At 37.4% G+C, this 14,935-nt stretch overlaps 1 protein-coding gene and 1 long non-coding RNA gene across 6 annotated transcripts in view; one reads left to right on the top strand and one right to left on the bottom strand.

The window, feature by feature from the left end:
• LOC140639936 (uncharacterized) overlaps positions 1-14,935 on the bottom strand; it is a 103,281-nt gene that overhangs the window by 3,048 nt on the left and 85,298 nt on the right. The gene's annotated exons all lie outside the window — the stretch shown is intronic.
• L2HGDH (L-2-hydroxyglutarate dehydrogenase) overlaps positions 1-14,935 on the top strand; it is a 38,719-nt gene that overhangs the window by 13,427 nt on the left and 10,357 nt on the right. For 4 of the 5 annotated variants that reach the window (XM_072838496.1, XM_072838499.1, XM_072838498.1 and 1 more), the window contains 5 exons: positions 1,428-1,590; positions 2,995-3,029; positions 9,100-9,267; positions 10,394-10,551; positions 11,810-11,941. In XM_072838496.1, the coding sequence (XP_072694597.1) occupies positions 1,428-1,590; positions 2,995-3,029; positions 9,100-9,267; positions 10,394-10,551; positions 11,810-11,941 (656 nt within the window). The remainder of the gene's footprint in view (positions 1-1,427; positions 1,591-2,994; positions 3,030-9,099; positions 9,268-10,393; positions 10,552-11,809; positions 11,942-14,935) is intronic. The other variant, XM_072838497.1, reaches the window with a different exon arrangement.

Raw genomic sequence — 14,935 nt, 5'->3', positions numbered from 1 at the left:
CTATTGTGTGTTTTGTGAGCCTTTAGTTGTAGTGTGATCTGGCCATTTGGAATTAGTGGTCAGGGATGGGTGGCAAAGTCAAAAGCTTTAAAGGTTAAGCAGGTAAATGTACTGGAGTAGGGGTGAGGCTGATTACGAGAATGAGACATTTAAAATAATACTATTAGATATTATTGTAAAACTGCAACAACACCAGTTCCATGCTGACCAAACGAGAAGATGGCAGCATTTACCAGCCACACATAGCTTCTGGGCATTAGTTGTCCTGGGATCCAGTCTACCACCCTCTTAGGGGAAACAGATTGGGAGAACTGATATACTCACATACATAGTAAGGCAACAAAAAATGATGCTGTTTTCAAGGATTCACCAAAGTGTAGTCATTAGTTGGTATGTGAAATTCTGTTCTTAAGAATTTGAGAAGGCCACTGAACATTCAACATTTATTCTAAGAAATTAAATAAGTATGATTATAAATCATTCATCTATAGAGTTTGAGCATGTCTTGAGTGGCAAAACAAGAAACAAAAAACCCCACAAAACAACAATAACAACATAACAACAATAACAACAAGCAGCTCAGGCTGTTAATTTCTCTATTATCTGAAGAGAAAGTGAGTTAACCACATAAAATCTCCATTCAGTATTTGTAGTCCTGAAGATAGTCTGTAGTAAATCGAATCAGCACTCTGCAACATTGTAAATAGAACAACTCTGAGTCTTCACTGAGTGTGCATGACATATGATACACTACTGGGAAAATCTCAGTAGAGTTTATTTAAAACAATCATTTGGTTATACAGAATTTGACTCAGATATGAGTCAGAATCAGGTATGATGAGGGATGAATAAAACTGAAAAACTCATTGTAGCAGCTAGAAGAACCCAGCAAAATTAATTCCCCTACAGAGGAGAATTATTTCCTGAGTACAGAGATTTTCTTATTTAGCTAATATTATTTATTTCTTAGACATATTCAACATCAGATTTAGGCACTGAATTTTTTTTATTAAAATTTATATTATTTTTATTTTACTTTTTAAAAATATTTTATTTATTTATTCATGAGAGACACTGAGAGAGAGGCAGAGACATAGGCAATGGGAGAAGCAGGCTCCCTGGAGGGAACTTGATCTCAGGACCCTGGGATCATGACCTGAGCCAAAGGCAGGCAGTCAACCACTGAGCCACCTAGGTGCCCCTAAATTTTTTTTAATTCAATTTGCCAACATATAGTATAGCACCCAGTGTTCATCTCATCATGCCTACATCTCATGTAGGCACTGAATTTCTGCCTGAAATGATGATGAATGCTATCTATCAAAATTAGCAGTAAAAAAATTCAGTCCCAAGTAAAATTTATTGAACAACTTATTCTCGATGATTTTTATTTGTATGATCTTGACTTTTTCATAATCCTATCCTAGGGCCTAATGGCTATTGATTGCCCATACACTGGCATTGTGGATTATCGACAGGTGGCTTTGTCATTTGCCCAGGATTTCCAAGAAGCAGGTGGCTTTGTCTTGACCAATTTTGAAGTAAAAGATATTGAAATGGCTAAAGAAATTCCTTCAAGAAGTAAAGATGGTAAGGCATCCTTATCTTTTCTTTTGAATACTTGTATTGTCTTCTGAACGAACTTGGGACTGTTTTTGGCTGGGATGGTACTGACAGGAGGGCCACCAGGGGCTAGGCTAAAGTAGGGTGCAGAACTGGATGCAGGTGCAGAAGGGATGAATATGGGATTGGATGTTGGGAGAACCGGAGCTTCTGGTGTCTTGTGGTGATAGAACTTTAGCATTGATTGGACACTACTGACTGATGCTAAAACCTGAACTGCCTAGGCTGTTAATGGAAAACTAGCCTCCAGACACTTGCTTATTCTGTAGATTACAAGATTACAGTCAGAATTCCTTGCAAATGCTTATTAAAAATGCAGATTTCAGGGTACCTGGCTGGCTTAGTTGGAAGAGCATGTGACTCTTGATCTTGGGTTTGAGCCCCATGTTAAATGTAGAGATTACTTTAAAATCTTTAAGAAAAACACAGATTTTAGCATCACCTAGTCTTACTGAGTAAGACTGTCTGGAGATAGGGTATGACTCAGCCATTTTGAACTCTCCCTGCCCCCCACCATTGTAGACTACTTAGAGTTTGTTTTGTTTTGCTTTATTTGGAGGAAAATTGTTTTAAAACCAAATGAATTGGTTTGTAACCTTGAACATTTTTTTTGACATTTTTGCTATTGGGAAATTTGAAGGAGAAAAAGTGTAGTTCTCAGTTCTTCCTTAACAGATTTTTAAGGAGATTTGGGCCATCTGAATCATTCTCCCAGGGCCCTTCTAAATTGCAATATGATGAACAAAATCATTAAATTATTAAGATTAGTATTGATAGGTAGCATAAAATCAAATTTATGATACAAACAGATCATATTATTTACTTGATATACATATGCTTTTTGAGACTTTGGGATTCCATGTGCCTAATTGGGATTTTATAGTTTTTTATATTTTATAGTATTTTATACATAGTTTATTATTGGAACTTTTTGTGTTGTGATAACTTTTGCTTCTCTATGAAGCCTAGAATCTGCAAAGACTCAGTTTACAACACTTAGACAAAAAGCTCTCATTAGTCCTTTGTGAAAATACATACTGATTAATGATTATCTATTTGACAGCTTGGTTTCTAGGATTGTAGTTCAGAGAAAAGCTGGGACTCCCTATGTTGGATCTGAGATGGGGAGTGGTCTATAACCATAGATTCAATGAATTAAAACAAGTTTTAAAATATGCCAGAGTTTTATATATTATCAAATATGAACTAGTTTAGTTTTATTACTTTGTAAAGAGCATTAGAATGAAAAGTAGGAGGCACTCATAGTTACAACAGAAGAAAATTGTTTAAATTTGTTACTAGGATAGTGTATCAAAAATGTAGGCCTTCTTTACTAAAAATAAATCTTCCACTAATTCTTTTTTTTTTCAGAGATGAAATATCCAATCATTATTAGGAATACAAAGGTAAAAATTGTTAACACTACTTTCATCTATGTTATCTACTTTCATCTCTTCTCTTCCCTTAAAAAATTGAATTAATTACAATGTTGTTTTCTATGTCCTTGAGTGAATTTTGTCTAATGCAGAAGTTATTCTGAGAGAAATTCTTTGAAAGCAATTTAAAGCTTACTTTTTTTCTAAAAGGGTATCAACTTGGAAATGTCACGAAGTGATTGTGCCAGCAAAGAATAGGATTATTAGCATTTGCAGGCAAAACTGATAAATATTTTATTGCTCCACCTACTTACCTGCATTAACTTATTAACTCTCTACCAGTTAGAGGACTTTGGTGGAGGGCAGATTGCTCAGAAGGAAATGAACTGCTTTCCTTCATCTCCATGAGCCTAAAATGAGAGCTATTGAATGGCATAGGAGCATTGCATTCACTATATATTCCCTGAATGATCAGAGTTCAATCATGTGAACAGAGTCATTCATGAGTGTTATAGGATTTATTATAGGAATTAGATCTTACACAGCTGTGAAGTGATCTGGGGAAGCACAAGTTCAGAAGGGGAATTGGTAGATCAAAGGCATCTCCAGCCAGTCTGGGAAGCCAAGTGTGTCCATCTGCTAAAGTGGGACTGTAAATGGGAAGCTCATGAGGCATTCTGGGGGAGCTCTTGCCTCTCACTCAAGTAGAGGGCTAGGGCAGTACTTTGTAGGATTAGTAGTTGGAAAGCAGAGCTAGATATGGAGCTATAATTCACTTAGCAGTGGGTTTTTGTCACCCCATTGGACTAGAATGACCTTCAGAGAATAATGGCTGCTGCCTTTCTTATGCCTGACAAATCATATGCAATTCCTCTTTTGGTCAACTTTAAGTTAGAACCATTACAGGGAAGGGGATTGTGTCGGTTATAGTTCCCAGCTTAACCAAATTGACAGTTAAACTCCTGCAGGCCATCCCTTTTCAACTTGGCATCCATTCACACCCCTTATAACCACATCTAACTTCCAGATACACACAGTAGTAAAATTACGATTCCATTTGCAAGATGCAACCGTCTTTTATATACAGCTGAAAATATGCTAAATCTCCAAAAAAGATATGAAGTCCACTCAATCCATCTCTGTGATTTTCATTTCTGTTTAGCTGAGTCACATTCCCTCCTTGTGATCCTTTAACTTAAATACTGAGATATAAGGCTAACTAACCACTATTTAAATATATTAGATCAATAGCTATTAACTGGAGGTGACTTTGCCACCCAGGAGATACTGAGCAATATCTGGAGACATTTTTGGTTGTCACAATTGGTGGAGGAGGTAAGCACTACTGGCATTTAGTGGATAGAGGCCAGGGATGCTAGATGTGAGGGATAGGCCCCACAGTAAGAAGTCTCTGGTCCCAAACATCAGTGGCAATGAGGTTGAAAAACCCTGTGTTAGATAATGGAGAAATCATAGAAATGGGTGTATCAGTCTTCCTGTTTACCACAACAGAATACCACAGACTGGATGGGTTAGGGAGTAGAAATTTATTTTCTCACAGTTCCAGAGGCTAGCAGTCTAAGATAAAGGTGCCATCGGGTTTAGTGTCTGTTGAGATCTCTCTTCTTGGCTTGTGGATGGTGGCCTTCTTGCTGTGTCCTCACATGGCCTCTTCTCTATGCGTGCACATGTGCAGAAAGAGCAGTCTGTAGTATCCCTTACTCTTATAAGCGCAGATTAGGTGACCTCATTTAACCTTAATTACCTCCCCAAAGGCTCTATCTCCAAATACAGTCACATTAGGAGCAGGGGCTTCAGCAAATGCACTTGTGGGAGGTGGACACAATTCAGTCCATAATAATGAAGATAAAGAAAGAATTGGTTAATATATAGACAAATATATTTATTTCAAAGTCAGGAAAGAATACTCATAACTACACATTCTTCATTTCTCTCACTGATCACATGGTTATAGCTGATATTTATAATTTCCTTCTTCCATTAAATATTCCATAGCTCCTTTGCCCTTGGCAAGCATCTCAACTAGTCATGTTCCAGTTTGGTGGGATAACTCAAACCTTAATTCCTGCAGTGTCTGTGGCATTAGTAGCCCTGGCTATTTTGCGTTGTGATATTTTCCATGAACTTTTATATCAATACATAGAAATACTAAGAGAAACCCCCAGGAGATCTATATTGGGGACATCTTTCTGCTTATCATCCTCAAGCTCTCTGTGTGGTAGCAACTCTAATTCTCCTTGAGACTCATTTTCAGTTTCCCCTTTCAGGACAGTAATCCTCTCGCCTGTTGATTCACTGACACAAGGAACCCAAAGTGGTTAGGTATGGCAGTATCAACTTATAGGTTAATGGAACCATTTTTTATTCTCTAATGGAAGCAATTTCCCTTGGGAACTAAGACTTCTAAATATCAGAATCCAAAATTGTGGAGATAGAAAGCAAAAATTCCACTAGTTGATTAATTTAATAGTAAATTAAATTTACTATTAAATTTAGCCCTTTCTATCCCTTGATTTCCAAACCTGTGAATCCTGGCTGGGAGAAATACCATATGTAAATCATATAGAGCATCCTGGAAGACTTTGTCCCAGCCCTGCAAGGTGTTGCTAGCCAGTGAATTCTGTTTTGAATCTTCAAAAACACATTGTACTTTTTGTCACCTAGCAGCTTCAGGGCAATGGAGAAAATGGTCAGATCAGTGAATTCCACAAGAATGAGCTTATTGTTATACTTCATTTGTTGTGAAATAAGCTCACTGATCAGAAGTAATGCTTCTGGGCAAAATACCGTAATGGTGAATAAGGCATCCTGTAGGTTCACAGATGGTGGTTTCCTCAGAAATATTGTAGGCAGGGAAGACAGATCTATATTCAAGCAAGTATCTGTTTCAGTGAGGACTAAGTGCTGGCCCTTTTTTTTTTTTTTTAATTGAAGTGGTCCAGGGACCATATTAGTGGCTCTACTGATCTCTGCAGTTGGCAGATTGAATATTTAGCAGTGGCTATAGCCAGATCAGCCTTGGAAGTAAGTCCGTGTTGATGAACCCAGGCATCACCTCCATCCTTTTTGCTATAACCATTTAGTTCATGAAGCTATTAAGGACAGGGGTGCTTGGGGAAAGAAGCTTATTAACATCCATAGAGCAGGTCATCTTGTCTACTGGTTATCACAATCTTCGTCTGCCATGGCTACTCTCAATGAGCATTTATATGGAACTCAAATATCACTCTTTGAGCTTGTTTGGAAAGGTCCATTCACATACCTTTTTTTCAGAGCTCCTTTTCCTAACCAACCAGCCATAGCATTAGTTATTGCACATGAAGCAATATAGATCCATACTTCTATCCACGTTTCCTTCTAGGTGAGATAAACAACAGGTATGGTGTTCAAAGTTCTGCCCACTGGGAACTTTTACCTGCATCACAGTCCTTCAGGGTCATTCCTAAGTGGGGCTCTGGTTTTAGTTATTCACTTTCAAGTAACCAGAATTTGTGCAGAACCATTTATAAAATAGGCCTGTATTTTTTCTTCCTTGACCAGATGATCGTAGAGAACTTCTCATAGGGCCACAGGGCAACTTGAGAAGGAGGAAGTAATTTAGCAGGACTAGGGGTCATGGGAATTTGAGCCACCTGCCTCTATACCTTATGTGTGCCTGCAGGACCTATACATCCCTCATCTTATATATTTTGCTACCCCTTGATGACAGAATACTGCTGTACACACCCAGTTTTGGGGCGTGGTGAATCAGACAACATACAATCAATAATGGGTAGTTCACGTGGTAACTTACTGACCTGTGGTCAAGTGTTGAGTCAAAGCCAGATACACTTTCTCAAAAGGAAGACAGTTATCTGCAGAGGATGGTATAAATTTCCTCCAAAATCCTAAAGTTCTGTGTTGTGATTTGCCTATAGGGACCTACCAAAGTCTCCATAAAACATCGCTGTCTGCCACAGACACCCTGATCAGATCTACAGGGTCATGTGCTCCAAGTGACTGACAGAGCATCCAGGATCTCCATTCAAAGAAGGATTAAAAGTCTGTTTCTGTTCCTGCCCTCATCGAAGGGCCATTTTCACTAGAGTATGGCATTATGTGATGGAAGATATGCAGGGGCCTCTGGGATTCCAGCGAATATGTATTTTACCCACAATTGCTGTAGCTGTTGCCTTTTATTTTGGCATTTACCTTTAATATAGTTCAATATAATTAAACATTTTTTATAATTAAATTTTTTAAGTCAACTTACCAAATTGGACATCTGTGCTTTTATGAGAAGCTAAAAGAGGTTAAATTAAGAATAAATTTTTGGGGGGCGAGGGGGCACCTGGGTGGCTGAGTTGGTTGTGTCTGACTATTTTAGCTCAGGTCATGATCTCAGGGCTGTGAGATCAAGCTCCGTGTCAGGCTCCGTGCTGGGTATAGAGCCTGCTTAAGATTCTCTCTCTTCCTTTCCCTCTGCCCCTCCCTCTCCTCCCTCTGTAAAAAAAAAAAAAAAAAAAAAAAAAAAAAAAAGAATACTTTTAGGGGAGAGGATTTGCAAACTAAAGATTAATGCATTGCATATAGGGAAAAAGTCTGTTTAACTTCTGAAATAGCAGTAGAGATGCATAGTTTATTTTTTTAAAGAAATTTTTATTTGAACAAATATATCATTCAGTGTGTTTACCTAAATTTCAATTTTGGATGTGAAGTTAATGTGTTACTAAATTTAATTATTATTTCATGGATATTATAAAATTATTTCAGGGACCTATGACAGTTTTTAGTCATTCCTTTCTGTAGTACTATTCCCTGAGTTTTTAAAAGAGAAATTCTAGGTTTTTGTATGCTGGTACTATTCTACAAATTCTCATATCTTTACATTTATCATAAGTCTTATTTACATTTTATGTTGTAAGAACAAAAGAATTGCTGACCTTTCAAGTAGGAACTAGCAGATTTATATCACATAAGAATATTTCATGTACTTGTGGCATACCTCTAGATGAACAGGAAGATATTAGCCTATTTAGAAGAAGGCATTTTTTGTTTTTGTTGACATAGCACTTTTGACTTCAAGGATCTTAAAACTATCATGTTTTAGCCTAGCTAATTTGAGTTCTTTATGAAAAAGTTCCATCCGATTTCTGTCAGAAGTGTGAGTTGTATAACTTGAAAAGAGGCTTACCTTTGTAGCTAGACAAAATAGAATGTAAAGATAGAATAAGACTGAATCAGTAAGAGCTGGAAAGAATGTTGAGACAGATAAGTCTGAGGTCTCAGAAACAGGTTTTCCAAGAAAGAAGTCTAGGAACAGGAAATTACCTGGAGCAGGGGGTCCTAGTTGTTTACTCTTGTAAGAATTAAAGAGGGAAATTAGAACATGGTAGGGAATTGGGGTTAAATGAAATCATTTAGGAAACAGGGTGACAAATTGGCTAATGCTGGCAGAGTAAAGCAAAAAATATGCAGATAATCACAAAATAAAATTTATAGGAAAATGTAACAGCCTAAGATTAGTGGTCTCCTAGTTGTTAAAGCAAGCCTTAACTCTATAGTGTGTGTTCTCAGTAAATGTGGATTGAAAGGATGAAATTTCAAAAGTAGCCTCGATTTGCAAAGTAAATATTGATCAGGAAAGAGAAATTGGTTGGTGGATTGGAATTGAGCAAGATTATTGAGTGTGAAGCAATCTAAGAGTAGCAGGATAGTTGCTCATAGATAAGACAGGAGAAGTCTGAAATACAGAGGAGGCCATATTGGCGGAGGCTACCCATTTAAATGAAGTTTGCTTCTTATACAACAAATAGTTAAGTTTCATGGTAAATCTTAGTAAAATAGGGGGGTATATATTTGTCTGATTTAAGTATCCTGATACAGTCAATGATTGTACCTCTAAAGTACAAAGTTTAAGGTGACACCTCCTTGCATGCTGGAGAACTTATTTTGCTGATACTTGTACTTAATTTTACTCTTTTAAAATAAATAAGAAAAGACCCATTTCTGTACCCTTATTATCTTTTCTATCATCTGCTTTCCCCCCTTGACCTGTGTTTCCCTCTCTACTACCTACTCTTATTTTCTTTTGCACTAGGGAGAGGAAGTTCAGTGTCAGTATGTTGTGACATGTGCAGGACTTTACTCAGATCGTATTTCAGAGTTGAGTGGCTGTAATCCTGATCCTCAAATTGTACCATTCCGGGGAGATTACCTGCTCTTGAAGCCAGAAAAATGCTATCTTGTAAAAGGAAATATTTATCCGGTAGGTAATGAAGCTTCTGCCTTCTCACCCTTCTCAAAATTAGTTGTGGGCAAAAAAGGGAATGAAACAGGGGCACCTGGGTGGCTCAACGATTGAGCATCTGGCTTTGACTCAGGGTGTGATCCCAGGTCTGGTCTGGGGATCGAGTCCCGCCTTGGGCTCCCTGCAAGGAACCTGCTTCTCTCTCTGCCTACGTCTCTGCCTCTCATCTGTGTCTTTCATGAGTAAATAAATAATACCTTAAAAAAAGGGAGGGGGGAATGAAACAAAAACTTTTACTTGGGTCAGAAGTAATATTTTGAAGTGCTTTTTGGGTAAGCATTTCACCTGTTTCTCTTGTCATTTAATCCCTAAATCTTTACTCTGAAATCATAGTTATGAAATTGTAATTAATGGCTTACAAGTGCATGTCTCTAGAAAGCATGAGTTTCCATGGAAAAAGCTATCAAGAAAGAACCCAATTCTTCCCCCTCTCTGGGGGAAGGAACAATCATAAGAGAACTTTCCCTTATAGCATGCCCAGATACCCAGCTGTCTTTCTCAGTTCAATATGGATAGGTGCAGAAAAGGGAATGTGGCCACCCTCTAGTTTCATGATCTAGGCAGAGACATTTAAACGAAGAATTCATTCTTCTCTCTGGAACTACTAGGTTGAACTAGATGAAATTGCCACTATTCAGCTATTTAATGTTTTTGATGGTGCCAAAAACATACATATCATATGCTTCAACCTAATGTATTTCCACTTTCTAAAAGCCTACACTATAAATGTGTGTTTTTCTCCTGGCAGCTCTGATTTTACTTGCCAGCCATATACATTTCTAGTTTGTGGGTAAGGAGCTGGGAAGTGGGGAATAACGTTACCAAGACAGTTCTCTCTCTTTCTCTCTTTTTAATCCAGAAAGAGGGACACATGGGACAATGTATATTGGTGTCAATAGCATTGCTATTGTGTGGCACTTCTAGGCAGAAGTGTGTAAATATAGAAAAGAATATCTCAGTAACAGATCAAAAGAAATCAACTTAAATGCATTGGAAGAAAGAGTTTTATCAGCTGAGTGTTTGCATGTATAATAGAATGCAATATGAAATGAGCTAATAACTCTTTGCTGTATTAAATTCATAGGTCCCAGATAGCCGGTTTCCTTTCCTAGGGGTTCACTTCACACCGCGGATGGACGGCAGTATTTGGCTAGGACCTAATGCAGTTCTTGCCTTTAAACGAGAGGGCTACAAACCCTTTGACTTCAATGCCAGAGATGTTATGGATATAATTATCAAGAGGTAATTTTATTTACATAAAAAAATTCATACACGTATATTTTAACATGGGAAATTTCATCTTTCTTGATGTTCTGTTTATTGGGTAAATCCTCATATTTGTGATTGGTATATTGATTTTTTTAATTAATCCAGATTAAGAGCTTTGTGGAATAATGTTTTAACTTCTTCAAAAAAATTGTGATGAGCCAGGGTAGTATCTTGGTCAAAAAGAACAAGACCAAAAGCCAAACACATATCTGACAATCCAAATCTTGTTTGCCTAATCTTTTAGTTGAGTTTGAAAAAAAAGTTTCTTTCAAAATCAGTAGTGGCTTACTTTGATAAGATCATTTCAAAGCCAGTCACCTTATTTTTAAAATCACTGGAGAAATTGCTGATAACCAAAGTTGTTTCCTTTTGTGGAAAACTAACAATAAATTGTATTGACCTAGATGGCAGATTCTTTATTATAAGAAATAACTCAGTGAGGTATTTTATTTGTTTAACAGTGTTGTACACTAGAGGTTTTCACATTAAAATCACTAGAAAGCTTATTAAGCTATACTAGAATTTCACCCTTCACTGATTCTGAAACAGAAATTTTAGGATGGGCCTTCTAGCGTGTGTGCTTATAAAAATACATATACATATACATACATGGAGGTTCCGTAGAGTCTCAGCTTGAGGATCTGGAGTATCTGACCTCTGGCTGACTAAAGAAAAGTAGGGTAGATATTCTATTTGCTTAATGGCTCTGATTTAAAGATCTGTTAATAACTTTTAGATGTAATTTGAAAGCATGTAATATTTGCCTTAGAAAACCTTGTTGTGGGGCTTCTGGGTGGCTCAATGCATTAAGCATCTGCCGTTGGCTCAGGTCCTGATCCCAGATTCCTGGGATCCAGTCCTACGTTGGGATCCTTGCTCAGCATAGAGAGAGCCTGCTTCTCTGTCTACCTGCTGTTCTCCCTGCTTGTGCTGTTTCTCTGTCAGATAAATAAAATCTTTAAAGAAAGAAAAGAAAACCTTGTTGTTGGCAGGCTTTATAGAATTCCAGTTTGAAACCAGCATTCCCTGGGAATTTAAATCTGGAATGTATTCCTTTGATGAAGTATCCTCCTTATATTGACCAAAAGTTGATTTTCTTTTAATAGGTGTTTTTTTTCTGATTTTGCCTATGTTTCTTTGATGCCACCTCTCAAAATCTCAGAGCTGTAAAGGTTTCTTGTAATAATAAAGAATTCCTTTCTCTCATATTTTATTTTTTGTTTATTTTCAGTGGCTTGATTAAATTGGTGTTCCAGAATTTTTCCTACGGAGTTAATGAAATGTATAAAGCCTGTTTTCTCAGTGCAACAGTGAAGCACCTTCAGAAGTTTATCCCTGAAATTACTGTCAGTGATATACTTAGGTAAGGAAAAGCTGAGGATTGCAAATATGGTCATGATCTAGGTGACTTGGGAGGTGGTTCTGACTTGGTGATTCATAAGCACACTTTCAGAATCAGTGTGCCTACTGAATCTTTGTATGTCTTCTCTTTCCCAGCAAGTTGTTGCTTTCCTTTTGCAGAGCATGCATCAGGCCTTGCTGTCTCATGGCTGTTAGTGCCGAAACTAGGTGCATTTAAAATTTTCTAGATCACCTTATGGCATTAAACTCAAATCTCCACTGCAGGTGTATTGTGATATCACCTTCACCTTGCTGTCTAGCTATCACTTGTGATAAAAGCATCTTGCCTGAAATTTTTTAATCTCCCTGTCTATTTTTGTCATTGCAAAGCCTTTTGATTTTGATTCTGTATAAGATCACCGATCACCATATTAACTAGGTAATAAACATAGAAAACAGTATATTTTGATTACTTTTTACAGCCTTTTAGACATACTTCTATACATGACATCTTCCTTTCGTCCTCTTTTGTTCTTTCTTAGGTTCTATTCTGCTCAGGGATTCTGGTTGCAGGATGGAAGTGAAAAGTAGTGTGCTAATGGTCTGAGTCCTCATGCATTGGGGATGTGAGACCAAGGAAGGATAACTTAACTTAAAAAGGAAGGATAAGGGACACCTGGGTGGCTCAGGGGTTGAGCGTCTGCCTTTGGCTCAGGGCGTGATCCTGGAGACCCGGGATCAAGTCCCACATTGGGCTCCCTGCATGGAGCCTGCTTCTCCCTCTGCCTGTGTCTCTGCCTCTCTCTCTCTGTATCTCTCATGAATAAATAAATAAATATATCTTTAAAAAAAAAAAAAAAGGAAGGATAACTTTTTGCTCAAGGATAAAAGGCTCTCTGGACTTGAACTGTACATTGTCCTAAATACTAGCCAAGCCTATTTTCTTTTTCTATTTGGTGATATTTTAGGGTGTTCACCTTTTTCCCTGACCAAGCTATTGTTAGGCCTAATCAGGAGTGTACTTTGAAGTACTCTCTGTCCATGAATCCATCCCTTCATGAATCTCTAGGGCACTAAATATCTGTCTTCTCAGTAACAGCTGCTGAACTTGCCTGGAAAGAGCAATGATCGTGTCAGCTGTCTCCCTTAGGGGAGCTGAGCGTCATGGTCTAAATCTGACTCTAAGATATCATTCTCAGACTAGTGTCTTGAATCCTTAGAAGAACTATTAAAACCCAGCTAATATTTTTACTCTTATCTCTCTCACCTCTTCTACTCACCTGCTGATGTGGAAGGGATAAAAATATCTAGGCTTTCTTTTCTTTTGCTCACCTATAAATAAAGGTTTTTGTGTTTTCAGTGGTCTGCTTTAGCAGACTTCTTATGTTTTATATCTGAAAATAGATGGGTCAAATCAGGTATGTTACTGCTATTAATATTTCTTAAGAAACACAATAACAAGATATAGTGAATTCTGTATATAAACAATTGCAGTGAAGTCACTACCCATATTCTATTACCACCCTTTCGTAGAAAGGGAAGATTCTTTAAAACAGTGGATTTCATATGGTAGAACTGGGTTTTGGTGAATATTCCTGTCTCTGGAGGTAAGGCTATGAATTTTCATTTTCCAGATCCATTAGCATGTAGTAGAAAAGGGCACAGAGCACTGTAGACAGGTACATTTAGGGACAAATTCAACCTAATCAGAGAGTTTCTCTTTGGAGACATAAGCTGAACACATTCAGCAATTCCGTATGCTCCTTCTCTTGATTCCTATAGCTATTAAAAGAAGGAAATTATCAGTAACAAAAAGGAAGTTGTAGAAAATATGTTTGATACCATTTATATCAGTTTAAATGATACTGTGTATAGTTTATGGATTATATATGTCATGTGAAAATAGTAAAGAGCATGGGAGTGATGAACCCCTAACTTGAGAGAGTGGTTACCTCTGGGGAGAAGGGGATGGGAACAGAGTTCTGTAGGGGGCAACTGTCATATCTAGGAACTTTATTTCTTAAGGTGTTTGGTAAGAGCATAGGTGTTTATTATGTTATTCTCTGTCCCTCATAATATGCCTGCAATACTAAATAATATTAATAAAATAAGATCAATAGACTTACCCACATTTTGAAGCTTAAGTCCTGCCTGTCTTGTGGTTCAGTGTAGTAAAACAATAAATGCTCTATCATTAATATTGAAGCAGAAGCATATTAAGCAGTTTTAGATAGTTGAAGAGAACTGAAGCTACACTTTCAGTGGGGTGTTTAGCTTAAGACAGTGTTTTTAAATTTGCTACCAAAGGGCATCCAGCTTATTCCTTACTGCTTAGCCTAGCCAGAGCATTTGGGACAATAATTTACCAGTGAACATTGGCTTGGAATGTGAAGTTATAACCTGTCAAATACATGTGTTAGGTATATAAATTTCTCGTTGTTAAGTTTTGATTTCTAAGGTTCTTAATTTTAGCTCCGAAGTCCTTTATTTTTTTCTGTGACTAATTTTGACATGCTTATCCAACAACAGTTTTTATCTGTTAGTACTATGAGAGTGGAGAAGATGAAGACCCATATGCCAAGATCCCCTCTTTTCCCCACATTTCATTTTGAAAAATGTTTTATTTGGGGAATTTTAAATCAAATTTTCAGGAAAGACATTTTCATGGCGAGTGATAGGTAAAGATTGTAATATGTCATTGTGGAAGGCAAAGGTGAAGGCCAAACATTCCTACAATTAAGGTGATATAGGTCAAGCTTTCCCAATATTGACACTATTGAAATTTTGGCCCAAATAATTCTTTGTTGTGGAAGACTGTCCAATTCATTATGGAATGTTTAGCAGTGTCCCTGGAACTTTACTCACTAAATGCCAGCCGTACCCACTAGTTAGAACCAAAAATGTCTCCAGACATTGCCAAGTGTCCTCTAGGGGGCAAAATCTCCCTTGGTTGGGAACAACTAATTCAGAGAATTTGGCCACCCTCACATTACAAAATACTAGGGAGTCTGGAGAA

This window comes from Canis lupus, chromosome 9 (assembly GCF_048164855.1).
Source record: "Canis lupus baileyi chromosome 9, mCanLup2.hap1, whole genome shotgun sequence".
Classification (NCBI taxonomy): domain Eukaryota; kingdom Metazoa; phylum Chordata; class Mammalia; order Carnivora; family Canidae; genus Canis; species Canis lupus.
Note: the sequence above shows the minus strand (reverse complement) of the source record. Positions and strands in the feature narration are given on the sequence as shown.